General features: G+C 53.1%; 2 protein-coding genes across 2 annotated transcripts; one reads left to right on the top strand and one right to left on the bottom strand.

Annotated features, from left to right (window-relative positions):
• Positions 1-4,731: 4,731 nt before the first annotated feature.
• N0V96_004339 (uncharacterized protein) lies at positions 4,732-5,743 on the top strand (the record flags this gene model as incomplete). The annotated part of the gene is made up of 2 exons (XM_065757088.1): positions 4,732-5,315; positions 5,353-5,743. The coding sequence occupies 2 exons, from the start codon at positions 4,732-4,734 to the stop codon at positions 5,741-5,743; spliced, it is 975 nt and encodes a 324-aa protein (XP_065614301.1).
• Positions 5,744-10,265: 4,522 nt separating this feature from the next.
• Positions 10,266-11,632, bottom strand: N0V96_004338 (uncharacterized protein; the record flags this gene model as incomplete). Its single annotated transcript, XM_053188404.2, has 3 exons — positions 10,266-10,287; positions 10,383-10,966; positions 11,012-11,632. The coding sequence occupies 3 exons, from the start codon at positions 11,630-11,632 to the stop codon at positions 10,266-10,268; spliced, it is 1,227 nt and encodes a 408-aa protein (XP_053054366.1).
• Between the last annotated feature and the right edge of the window lie 517 nt (positions 11,633-12,149).

Raw genomic sequence — 12,149 nt, 5'->3', positions numbered from 1 at the left:
TGCAAAGCTTCCTTCGACTGCCCTACTTGCACCCTCGTAGTGCTGGTTTATTGGCTCGATGCAGCACCCTGCGGTCATGGTGGCTGCAATGAAGACACTCATCTGAAGTTGGCAGGTTTTGTGTGTTCGCATTAGCGGCGACGATCTTTTCGGTGATGCCCTCAGAGGGTTACAGGTAGCAGAAGTAGCGCGGCTGCCAGGCCGGCCTCGAAATCGTTCGTCGTGTTGCCCTGGCCGTCCAATGCACCAATTATCTGCCATGAATTTGCGCTCTGACGACAAAGCGAGTCGTGTCTGCGGGATCAACAGGCACGAGGCAGTGGAAAAGGTGACAGCCAGTGTTGAAGACGACGCTCGAGCCCTGTTGCATGCAAGCGAGAAAGGTTGCACAGGGTGCTGCTGTCAATATTTGACGGCGTTAAGTCCAAGCTTCCGTGATGGTGGAGAGAGCCGGGGTGAAGAGGCCGATCACAGCGGCATCATATCAAACTAGGTGCGGACTGGCACAATTCGTGCCTGGGTCAAGCTGCCCGAAGTGTGCCTGAATCCGGGGGTGCAACTCTCAACGTCTCTGAAAGGCTCGCCAGATGTCGTGCATGGCGTTGCTTCACGGCGAATAGAGTGCGTAATCTTTAAGAAAAGGCTTGTTCGGTGCCCAATACATGGCGACATGGTAGAAAAGAGCCATGATCCGACGTTAGGATTGGTACCAAAGACTCGTGAGGTCTGTCTTTGAGTTGAGGCTATCTCATGTCATGCGTCTCGCATCTTGTCAGGATCGACCTCTGGTGGGTGGCGTCGAGGCTGTTTGCGACGAGAGACAAGACGTAACGGCCGTGATGGGTTTGATAGATGGCAGGAGTGGCTGGTGGATGTCGCTCTCCCCCGCTGACAGATGATAAGCAAACCCGCTCGATGCTGACAAGGGAGGGCACTGTGTTACACAAAGAGACTCTGGCGACTGACGGAAGAGGGTCCGAAATCAGCCTCGAAGCGGCGGCGTGATTGGCCTTCGGAGGGTGTAGCATGGACGACGGCTCGAGAGCCAGAGAGAGATTGGGGGACCACTGAGGAGCTGGTATTGTGAAGATGGTTGGGTTTATCCTGTTTTCGTATTTAGGTGACGAAGATGGGGTGACGATGCGCGATGAAGGATCGGAAGGTCGTTTGGAGGGAATCGATCATATTGGCCCGGCAGTGGAATAAGAAACGAAACGGAACAAAATGATCAAAGAGGCAGCGAAAAGGGCATAGAGCGTGCAGCGGCAAGAAGCCAGTAGGTCTGGGCGAAAATGATAGAAATGTCGAGAAAATGACGGGAACAGAAAACGACTGTCAACTTATCAAGGAGTACCTTAGAGATGGCGGCGATGGTAAAGATACTCAGGTACGGATACTCCGTACCTGTTAATTACCTCAGCAGTCGAGCACTGAACCTCGAAAAAAATAGGTTCATCACCTGCAGATGCAGGAGGGAAGGAACGAAGGACCCTTGTTCCGTGCACTGGTGCTCTTTCCCTCTTGGTCCTCTTCCAACGTCCTTGCCCTCTGCCTCATTTCTCATACCTGGTAGGCACCTACCTCAGGTAAGGTAGGAACCGAGTGAAAAGTACATACGATGTTTACCTTCAATGTGCAGGTGCAGGTGCAGTGGGAGGAGGATCCGCCGGGAAAGATACCTTGAGCATTTGACGAACACAGGCATAGCAGGGACAAAAACCAGCAAAAAGAGGGCCATGCAGAGCTGGATGCTTCTGCCCTTGCATCGGCTCATGCGCTTCTCTTCCCTTTGAACAGTGCCCTTTGGGCGCCAATTGGCTGCTCGGTTTTGAGCATGGGGTAAAGTAAGAATTAAGGTAAAGTAGGGCAGTCAAGATATGCACCCTATCTTGCCCTCCTGCTTGGCGCTGCCTCTCACGATCGGTCCTGCCTTCGGGTTTGTTAATGGTGTTGCAGCTTGCTTGCTTGCTCCTGCCCTCTGAGAATCCGTAGCTCCTGGTTGACCTCGGGCTGTTCTTTCCCTCGAATTGTATCAGAGCCGTAGCTAGGCCCAAAATGAACCCCCTCAAGAAACATATCCAGTCACAACGTCTGAGAACCCTGCACGATCCCTGCTAAGCCATGAGAAACCACCCCTGTTTCTTTGCTGCCATGTCCACCCACATCCGTAGGGAAAGAAGGAAGAAATTTTGACTGAGCAGTTGCGACTGAGAGCTCCTGCCCTTGCTCCAGAAAGCGCAAAGGTGCGCCCCACCCCACCATCCCACTTTCCAATTGCCTCTCCCGCCCGCGGACTCACCCCCGGTCTGCGCCTTTCCAGGGATGGCTACGCATGTGGCACCGGCTTGAGGTGAACTCCTCGGTACGTATCTTTTTTAGCTTCATCCAGCCGTCTAGCTTCTTCCCTACCCGTCTTCTCGCTGTCTCTCAGACTCTCAGTCTCTCGTCGTCTCTTACTCTCACTCTTTGCACTCTTCGTGTCTCGTCCACAAAAAAATCCAAGACATCCATCTCGAACTTCGCTCACAGTCCTCGCCTTTCTTCGCACTAATACGGCGGGACAATACGCCCTCGTCCTCTCGTTCCCTCGCTTTCACCCACTCCTACTGGCCACCACGTCCACTCTTGCTCCCACGCCCGCTAGAACCTCTCTCTACGGATACTTCACGTCAGAGACACACACACACATTTGGTCCTCGACAGTGTCAGAGACCACACAAGACCTTAGACAGCAGCCACACTTTCCTTCCCCGGCGTTGCTGCAGCTCGACATGGACATGGACCTGGATCTGGCCCTCGACCCAAATCTCTGACCCCGACGCTACCTCTACATCTGAGCGCACCCTCACCCTCTCACACTCGCCTTGAGAGGTATTCGACCCTCAAAAAGTACCTCAATCTTTTGGCCCGTCCCGTCGCCGCGTTTCAACCAGCCTCGACTGTCATATCTTAAAGCCTTCACTTCTCCGGTCCCTTTCTTCATGCCCGTGTCCCTACTTAGTCCTCAGTACCGTACTTAACCCTCGGTCTTGTGCTGATCTTCGGTCGATTCTTCATTTTTCATCATAAGCATCCTTTTAACTTAATTCTCGGCTCGGTCCTATCGTATTCACCCTCACCTCACACTCACATGTGCCATTGGCTCCAGCTTCAACCTTCAGGTTGAGCTACCTTCCTTACCTTTACCCCTTGCCTACAGCTTCATCCGACTGATACCGAAGGCTGCGGTACCTACTGCCTCTTTCCACTTTTCCACCTTTCTTATTCTCATATCGTGTCTCGCCTTTTCCTTCTGGCAGCACAATTCTACAAAACGCCCCCCATCCCCACCCAACCATTTCATTCGGTCGACGACGACCTAGAAGCCCAGGAAAAAAACTAGGTGCCCGCCATTTATATATTACGACCCATCTCGCCTTGACGACCTGTCTCACCGAAGAGTCGTACAATCTTGATCGTACAAGTACCGCCTCCAGCCAATCTCTTCACGACATTCTCAGTCAGGGTCTCTGTGTGGCCCATTCTTCGGCTCATTGCTCTCGAGTTCGTTCAACCGACGTCGCGCAGACGAGGGACCACTTCATTCCTGTGTCTAACCCTTCGCCTTATTACCGGTTCAACTCTCGCGTCACCTTTGGTGTTCTGGATTCACTCAGCCGATCCGGTGAGACTCGATTCACTCCAATTGTTGGCCTCTCCTGGTCTACAATTACTTCTGCCCGGGTGTTCCTGCCTACTTTCGTGGCCCCCGAACTTTCTGTCTCACTGTGACCTCACTTTGGTCAGCTCCCAACAGTGTGGCCGAGGCCTCTTCTTCCCATTTGTACTCTCTACCTCGCTCCTTCCCTCACGCCTCAGTGTTTCGACGACCACACGTGTCCCTCACAGGATTAATTTCAAAATATTTCCTCCTTTCCTCGTCATACCATCCGCCTTTCTCGGGCCACTTTACTCATTCCTCATAATACGTAAAACCACGTCTCATATCTGGTATGTTTACTCTTGTCTACCCAAGTGGCCCTCCTGCCAAACTCACATCCGAGCGCGAAGAACTTACAAAACTCTCTGGAGATCAGACAAACACGAGCAAGTAGCCGTCACTCGGCCTCTTCCACCATGCCCACCAGCTTCGACCGCTTGGAGAAGCTCTTCTCCCGGAGAAAAGACTTCTCCGTCCAAACAAGCCCATCAACAACGCCAACCATGGACTCATCGGCTCCCAGAACCGCAAGTTTAGATCACAGTTTTCCTCAGCCTTCCTTCATCCGTCCGCGTGTCTCCCGCATGAAGGCTAGAGAGGAGCGCATTGTAGCATCACAAAATGAGAGACGTGCCCAGAGCCTCCCGGAAAACCAGTCCGAGCGCATCTCAATACACATCTCTCACCTCAGCAGTGCAAGCACGACAACTCTTACTCTTCCAACCCGCTCCATGTCGCTCAATCACCGCAGGGAAAGTAAGCCGGTGGCAAGTCTGCGTGGATTCGATTTTCCTTTTCCTCCCACGTCCCCATCCCCGGCTTCGCCATTTAGTACCACTTTCTCTCCGAAAACTCTCCCCACAACGCATAAGGTTTCCCTCGAGCACCGCCACAGCTCTGTCATCATCCCTCCCAGAGCCGACACCCCACCTACCTCGGACCACGAGGACGACTCAAGCATAAAGGGATCCCAGGGCCGGCCATCTTCTTCTCTCAGCAGAGACCTGCCAACACCTGCCGCATCTCCAGAAATGAAACCTATCAACGACATGAGATCCCGGGATTCTGCAGAGTTGAGCTTAGCCAAGAGGAAGGCAGCTGCTGCAGCGACAAGACGTCGAAGAGAGGAAAAGGCAGCCGCCTTGCGTCGGCCTCAGGGCCAGTCCAGACCTCACAGATCCATCACTTCATCAAGCCAAATCCTTAAAGGTGGAGATGTCATGGATTTCTACAACCTCTCTGACGAAGACATCTTGGAGGAGCCCGAGTTGGAGGATGCCTCGGAAACCCCGATTATGCCGGCGCCTTTACGGCTACCGCCCTCCCCGCCGACCCCGGCCTCTACAGTGTCATCGGTCGGTTCCAAGCGACGGACATCTTCCATCCATGCTGACGACGTCGCCAAGGAAGGAGCGCTGCAGGTTGCTCAGATTGCGGCCAAGCACAAGTTTGACCTTGTCTATATCGTCAACTTGTGGCCCGAAGGAGCGTCAGAGTTGTCGTCGCCCACGTTCCGCTTCTATGGATTTCTCATCAAGGCCCTCAAGCATGAGAAACTCTCTCCTTGGGCCCATGGATGGACCCATGGTGGACACAACTCCCGGTATGACCGGGCGTTTGCTCGCCGCCTACGGCTTATCGAATCTGACCAGCCCTTTCCGCATCTCGGCCACTGTTCAGTCCAGAATCTTGAAGCAGGAGGGCTGGATGGAATACCGCAGTGACGACGCGCAGGCGGGCGAAATCGCACGGGGTTACGGCCACGCCTTTCACACGGCCACAGGCCGAAGAGGCTCCGCCAATTCGAGTTCCCGGAGCCCGGGTCCGCAAGATGTAGCCCAGAACGATCGCGGCATTGTCTTCGCCGCCTACCGCTACCCGAGCAAGGACTCACAAACAATCGGATGTACCAAGGAGGAGCTGGACGCATTGCGCGCAGATGCTGAAGGCCTCGTGGATTATCTCGTCGCCATTCACAAGGCTCGACGCCTCCGAGATCCCATGACACTACAGACCTTGGTCGACGAGGACGCCACGCCTTGATTAACGCCAACCCCAGCGCCACACTTTAAAAACGCCGACACGACCGTTTCTGATTTATACCAAACGCGATCAGTGCAACGGATATTAAATGATTACGACCCGTCATTCCTTGACACATTCTTCTTTGGCTGGATTTACACATTTTTGCGATTCGTCTTTGATATGATACCACATGGAGAGCATCGTCCTTTATTCGCGACGTGGACTTCGTCATTTAGCTCGAAAAAGGACATTTTCAGTCACATCCAGACAGTTCCGGTGCTATGCATAAGCATCGAGCGTTGGAGGTGACTTCACAGAGGCATGGCATGGAGAGAGGATGGGTTCTGAACTAGTCCATCCTGGACTCTTACGTAGCAAGTGGACTCGATCCATAATGAAAATAAAAACTCATGATACCTCAATCCGGTTTTCTCCCCAGCCACACTCGCGGGTCCCTGCTTTGGGCCGAGGCCATATTCCCATAACCGCATGACGAATCCGAGCGTACGCATTCTTCGGCTTGACCGGTGCGACTCGTACTTTTTCCTCTTTTTTTTCTTTTTCCACAACAATCCGATCTTTTTTTTCTGAATGAACTCTTTCTCTTCATGCCTCAAAGCTATTTTTTTCTTCGGCTGATATGGACAGACAGCACCACAGTTCATGAGTCGGGTTTGATTTTTGGGGGCTGAGCTGAGCCCATCAGCGGTGGCGCATATAGTAATTGCTCATGGGAGGCCTGGCCAATTCGCCCATTCTTTTGGTTCTGGTAGGGTCACTGACAGGTCCCATCTTTCCCGGCATCATCATGCCATCTGGCAGCGGGTGATTTGCAGTACGCACTTGCTTGGGAGGCCGGGGAACCCCTGGTTTCAAAACTTCCCGCGACGCTGGTTGGGTGGGGGTGGAGAGAAAGAGTGAGAGGGGATAGAGGATCCGGGTCATTTTTGGATCTTGTCTGGCCCAGGCTTTTTCTTGCCATTATGGATACTCCAATGTCGATGGGGAGGAGGAGGGAGGGGCTCTGGGAGGCGAAAAAGGCAACGCCGCAACGGCGAAGCATGGTCAGGCATTGAGGAGGTCTCCGTTCGCCATGTGGTTAGAGGTGGGCTTGTGTGGCTTGCTCGATGTGACGATGGTACGCTGGCGTGGGTTCGGGGATGGAGTCGTGGCCGTTGAGAGCGTTGGTGAACTTGGCGCCGATGGGATTTGATTATCGTTGCGTCGGTGCATTCTTTTTGCTCTCTCGCCCTCAACCCTTTCATCTCTGCGTGACCCGCTCTTGACTGTCTGGTTACTATTCAGAAATTCAGACAGTGGAAGATGAAGATGCCCAGTTGGAAGGATCATTGGGCCAACTCTGAAAGTTTGAAGGGCTTGACATGATGTCAGCTGTAGTTCTGACGACAGTCTGACAGAGAGCCGCAAACTCTGGCCGGGGACAGACAGTTCATGATTCGATGGGAATAGCGTGCGGCTTTTTGGAGACTCGGTTATGTACGGACGTAGTGTACGGGATACTGCACGGCATGGCATCCCTGGACTTTGTGAACTTTGCCCACCCCCATATTGCCTACATGACTGCATGTACCTAACCCTGTCCACCCGCAGAACCCCGTTTCGATAGGGTTGCAGTGGATTGGGAGGAGAGCTTTCGAGCTTTCCGGGTGGTGGGAGGAGGCGATTGCGAACGTTTGGCCGGCTCTCCTCATTCTTTTTTACATCCTTGGCAACTACCAGAAAACCGGCAGGATTCCTTGGGTCTAGTGATTGACTACCTACCAGGCCTTTACCTGACTTGAGCGGGGAGAAGAGACATGAGGGGGCGAGCTTGTAACCTTCGATCCCCCGCGCAAGCGAAGAAAGGGCAAAACGAGTTCCTGCGTCTCTTGGGTGGATGCGACGGCGGCAGGACGGCACGAGCGGGCGTGGTGGATGTGTGCCGGTGCCATGTCTCGACCTCTCTGGGCTTACCTTTCGCGCGATTGTGGCTTTCGGTTTTTTTTCTTTCTTTTCCTTCTGGTTTCCCCCGCCACGCCCGCGCGGATGGCTTTTGTTAGTCAACCAGTGATGAACGGCGTTTGGTACGGAACTACGGAGTATGATGCAACTCTCTCGCGGATCGCGGATCGCGGGCGCGCGCATGCGTGTCTTGGGGGTCAGAACTAGATGAGGGCTGTGGGCATGCAGGCCTGGGATGCATCTCTGCAGGGCTAGTTTGAGGGTACGACCACATCTTGGCTGCGGCGCGGGCGCGACATGCAGTAGGAGGGGGAGGGGGGGGCACAAGGGAAAGAAATGAACGTCTGCTCCGTCTGCGGTGTATTTTTTCTTTCTTGATATTTTGTCCGCGGCGTGCCTTGCATTAAGTGCGTAAGGTAGGATTCTGTCTTTGTTTCTCGGTGTTTTGATAGCGGATGGAAGCCGAAGGATGGGTTGCAGTGGTGGTTCTCTAGTGAGCTATGTTCGTACCGGTAGTGAATCGTGGGTAGGAGGGCTAATGCAGGTTCTGGATTATCAATGACGGAAGGGAATGGGTTGCAATGCTTGATGTTGATGGGAATTCTGGTGTGGTTTGACCGTTTGAACATTGATTGACGGTGGTATTGGACCTAATTTTGAACATGTCTGGTTCAACTACGCATTTGGTCGGGAATCTCTCGTTATTCACATTTCTTTTTTCAATGTCTCGGCAGAGTCTCGTCAAACCGCCCATCTACAAACCCGAATCCGAGCTGCAGGTTGGCGTTCAGGCGTCCGAGAAGGTGGCTGGCGTCCTCTTTGGACATGCTCTTGATACTGCCACGGCTGCAGCGTTGCCCTCCCAAGTCAGCGCTCAGACGTTGATGAGATCGGGACCGATGGTCCGGCTCTCTTGAGGTGAAGTAGGATAGCGCGGATGGGGGCTCATCATTGGTCTTGCGGGGGGAGCTATTCGCGAGATTGCTACGAGATAGCGTTCTGACTGATCGTCGATGGGTGGTGTGGTTGCCATGATGTTTGTCTTTGGCGGATGATTCGATACCGGATTTGGTGGGGGGCCTTTTGAAGATATGATTTGACCAGCTATTCTACCTTAGTTTCAGGGGCACCCTCTATCTGAATGATGTGGATCTAGCACTGGCGACAGTGCGATGAACTGCTCCGGTGGCGGCCAACGTCAGATTAAGACGTCCTGATGCCATTGGACGAACTGGACGATGATCTGAAATGTCAGAAACACCCAATCGGCTCCGAAAGTACGTCTGTGACACTACATCCGGCGCCGGCGTGGAACGAGAGGAAGGCCACGAGGGCGTGTGGGAGAGGCGTTTTTGCCCGTTTAACGTCCGGGCGCGGGCGGGCGGAAGCGGTCGCGAATGGGTTGAAGCTAGGTTAGTAGGCTGTGTTGGACTAGGGGAAGCGTGGCTAGAGCTCCCGGGGCCGACGCTAGACTCTAGACGTGCTTTGAATATCAACGTCCGGGTTTCAACTGCGAAACGGAACTAAGGCGATGATCGATTTTGATGGGATGGGGAGGGGAAGAGACCTTGATGAGCAGGGTCAGTGTGATGAAGTTGAACAATGGGACAGTCTTCAATGTATAATGGATCAAATGGGCTAGGAACATCGAGGTGAAGCTGGACGGGGTGAGAAGGTCGTCGCCTTCGAGCGGCGAGTGTCAGTGTTACTTGGTTCGTTGAAGCCTTTGTAGGCAGCTCTGGTAGAGATAGCGTAGCGACTGATTGATGACTTTACTCTACCAACACAACTCTACCAACACATAAGTCAAAATATCCAAGAGCAAAGAAAATGAAGAAGTGACTCAACTATTCACCAATTTTGCTGTGCTATCTCGTAGGTATGGAAAAAGTAACCATATCAACGTTTCCGCTCAGTGCTCTAAGAACCATCTCATTGACTCAAGCTCTTCCAAGCCTCAAACACTTTGGGCGGCATACAGCTCTCAATCACATTGCGAGCCTCTGCAATAGCTTCTCCTCTCCGTTCTCCTGATGACGTGGGTAACACAGCCTTAAGGGCAGTATGACAGGCTAGTACAGTGCTGAACATGGTCCCGTCATCATTCTCCCCCAAGGGAAACCACCCACCACCCTCCCCAAGGACTTTGATCATGTTGGCTAATGCCTCAGCCAAACTTCCACCCTGAAAAGCATTGGTCACACAGTCTCTATCCCAAGTCTTCGTGATAGTGTCGAAGAAGTGAAGCAGCGGGCTCCATTTCAGATCTATTCCAGGTGTTACATTCGGAGAAGCTCCTTTTGTGATTAGCCATTTGGCGTTACGAACTAAGGCTTCATTGCTGCCTTCGTCTATGAGAAAGGGCCTAGGTTCGAAAGCAGCGACCGTCGCATGCAGCGCAAGCATTCCAATAGTGCAAGTCGTGGCCTCGGAACGATCATCTTTTGCGTCCATATCTGAATGAACCGAGGATTGAGTGCCCGAGAGGTCAGTGTCGTAGGCGTATTCTATTACTTTAGACCCAACATGAAGATCGACAACCTTTTGAAGATGAATTTTTGACGTGTATAAGAAACTTTCAAGAGTGGAGGTCTCTAGTGCTGGAAAACTGCATTGGCATGCAATCAAGAAACAGTCGAGAATCTCTTGATCAAGAGGCGCAAAGTGTGGTTCGTGTTGCGCTATGGTATCCCACAAGATATCCGGCATCATCTTGTTCAGGCCCGGCGCAAGAGGGGTGTGATAATCCTGACCCCAATACTCGGACCTCGCCGTTAAGAGCGATTGTCTCAGCCTGGAGACGATCTTCCCTTCGGTTCCTGAAGGACAGTACCAGGCGCCTCCCGGTTCTGAAAAGAGATAACGTGCCGCGTTTGACTTTGCCACGTTTGATATGAATTTGAAGATATCAGTTGCCACTTTCGATGAGAATAGTTCAAGAACGTTGAGTGTCGGGTCGGTCTTTTCCATGGCCAGAGCATATTCGAAAGCGTTATCGTAGTGAATACCAATCCTGCCCAGCGTGAAGGACCGCTCCGGGTTCGCCCCGAGACGTCGCAGGAGGGCCACCGAGAGCTCATTATGCGCCGTTAATGCGTAGTACAGCGGCGTCGCACCACTTTCCACCACGACTTCGTCAGCATCCACTCCCATACACTGCACGAGCTCTTTGATGATGGGCTCATTGCCGGAATAGGCGGCGGATTGGAGTGCGGAAACCGCTATCGCTGGACCTCTATACTTTGTCGGATTCAGTCCCTCCCAGGCGCGGTCGAAGACCTGGTTGAAGCGAGGATATTTTGGCGAAGTATGGCCCACACTTACGCTTCGAGACGAAGCGCCGCTGGAGAGCAGCAAGCGGGCGACGGAGACTTTGTGGTGGCAAATAGCAATGTGTAGGGGCGTCCAGGCCGGTACGGCTTGCCCTATTAACCTATAAGTAGGAACCGGATAGGTGCCTGGGGGAATACACTGGCACAGAAACCTCGCCGGCATCTCCACATCGACAGAGTGCTGGTCCAGAAGCCACCGGACGGTATCGTAGTGCCCGCCCTTTGCGGCGAGGTGCAAGGGGGTTGCGAAGCAGGCTTTTGACAGTGCGACCTCGACACCTTGCCCGTTTGGAGCCTCTCGGCTGTTCCACTCCTCCTGCCACTTGAACCAGTCTTTGAGATGCTGGGGAGCATCGGCTGGATAGATCTTGTTCATGTCCGCGCCGTGCGACGCTATACGCTGGAGAGTGGCCAGGTTCCCCGTCGCGGCGCTCCTGGAGATGATGTGGGTGTTGTCATCGCGCATCGCCGCGAGATAAACCTCCTTCTGAAGGTTCATGTGGAATTCGATGCTGACTTGCGCGAGTGCAGCGACGTCGAAACTGTGCAGGAAATTGCAGACGTGTAGCCAGATTTCAGCAGGAAATCCCACGCGCGGTATAGTCGACGACATGGTGGTCGTGAGTGAGGGATGTGTGCTGTGATTGGTGGTGTGGGAAGACGATCAATGCGATTAATTCGAAGATTTTTAATAAGCTGTTGAGGACTGTTAGAGTTCTTCATGAGGAGTCATGAGACAAGAAAGTAAGGCGAAATTATATACTTCAGTGCGAATCATCCGGGTAACCACCAATGTGAACCCGGAAGGAGCAAGGAGATAGCTCAACCTTTCTCCTTCTCCATGAGCCAACCTGGCAAAGGGCTTCAAGGCTTCGATGCGATCAAATGTTACGAAGCCAGAAAAGCCCTGAAAAGTGCTAAGGGACTCTCCGGCTCGCCGTTGAAGTTCGGCGCCGGGCCACCTTCCGGAAGACTAGCCCCACCGAGCCGTTCCGATCTTCGGGACTCCACTCCTGCGGGCCACTAAGTCCTCCGCTGAAAGTGCATTGTCCGTGTCTCATCAGACGCACGAATTATGAATTGCGCTTGGAAGTATTCCGTGCAACCGAGATGAGGCTAGAAGCGCATCA

The sequence above is a fragment of the Colletotrichum fioriniae genome, assembly GCF_027942845.1.
Source record: "Colletotrichum fioriniae strain IMI 355084 chromosome Unknown scaffold_4, whole genome shotgun sequence".
Lineage (NCBI taxonomy): Eukaryota > Fungi > Ascomycota > Sordariomycetes > Glomerellales > Glomerellaceae > Colletotrichum > Colletotrichum fioriniae.
The sequence above is the reverse complement of the archived record's forward strand: the minus strand, read 5'-3'. Positions and strand labels throughout refer to the sequence as shown.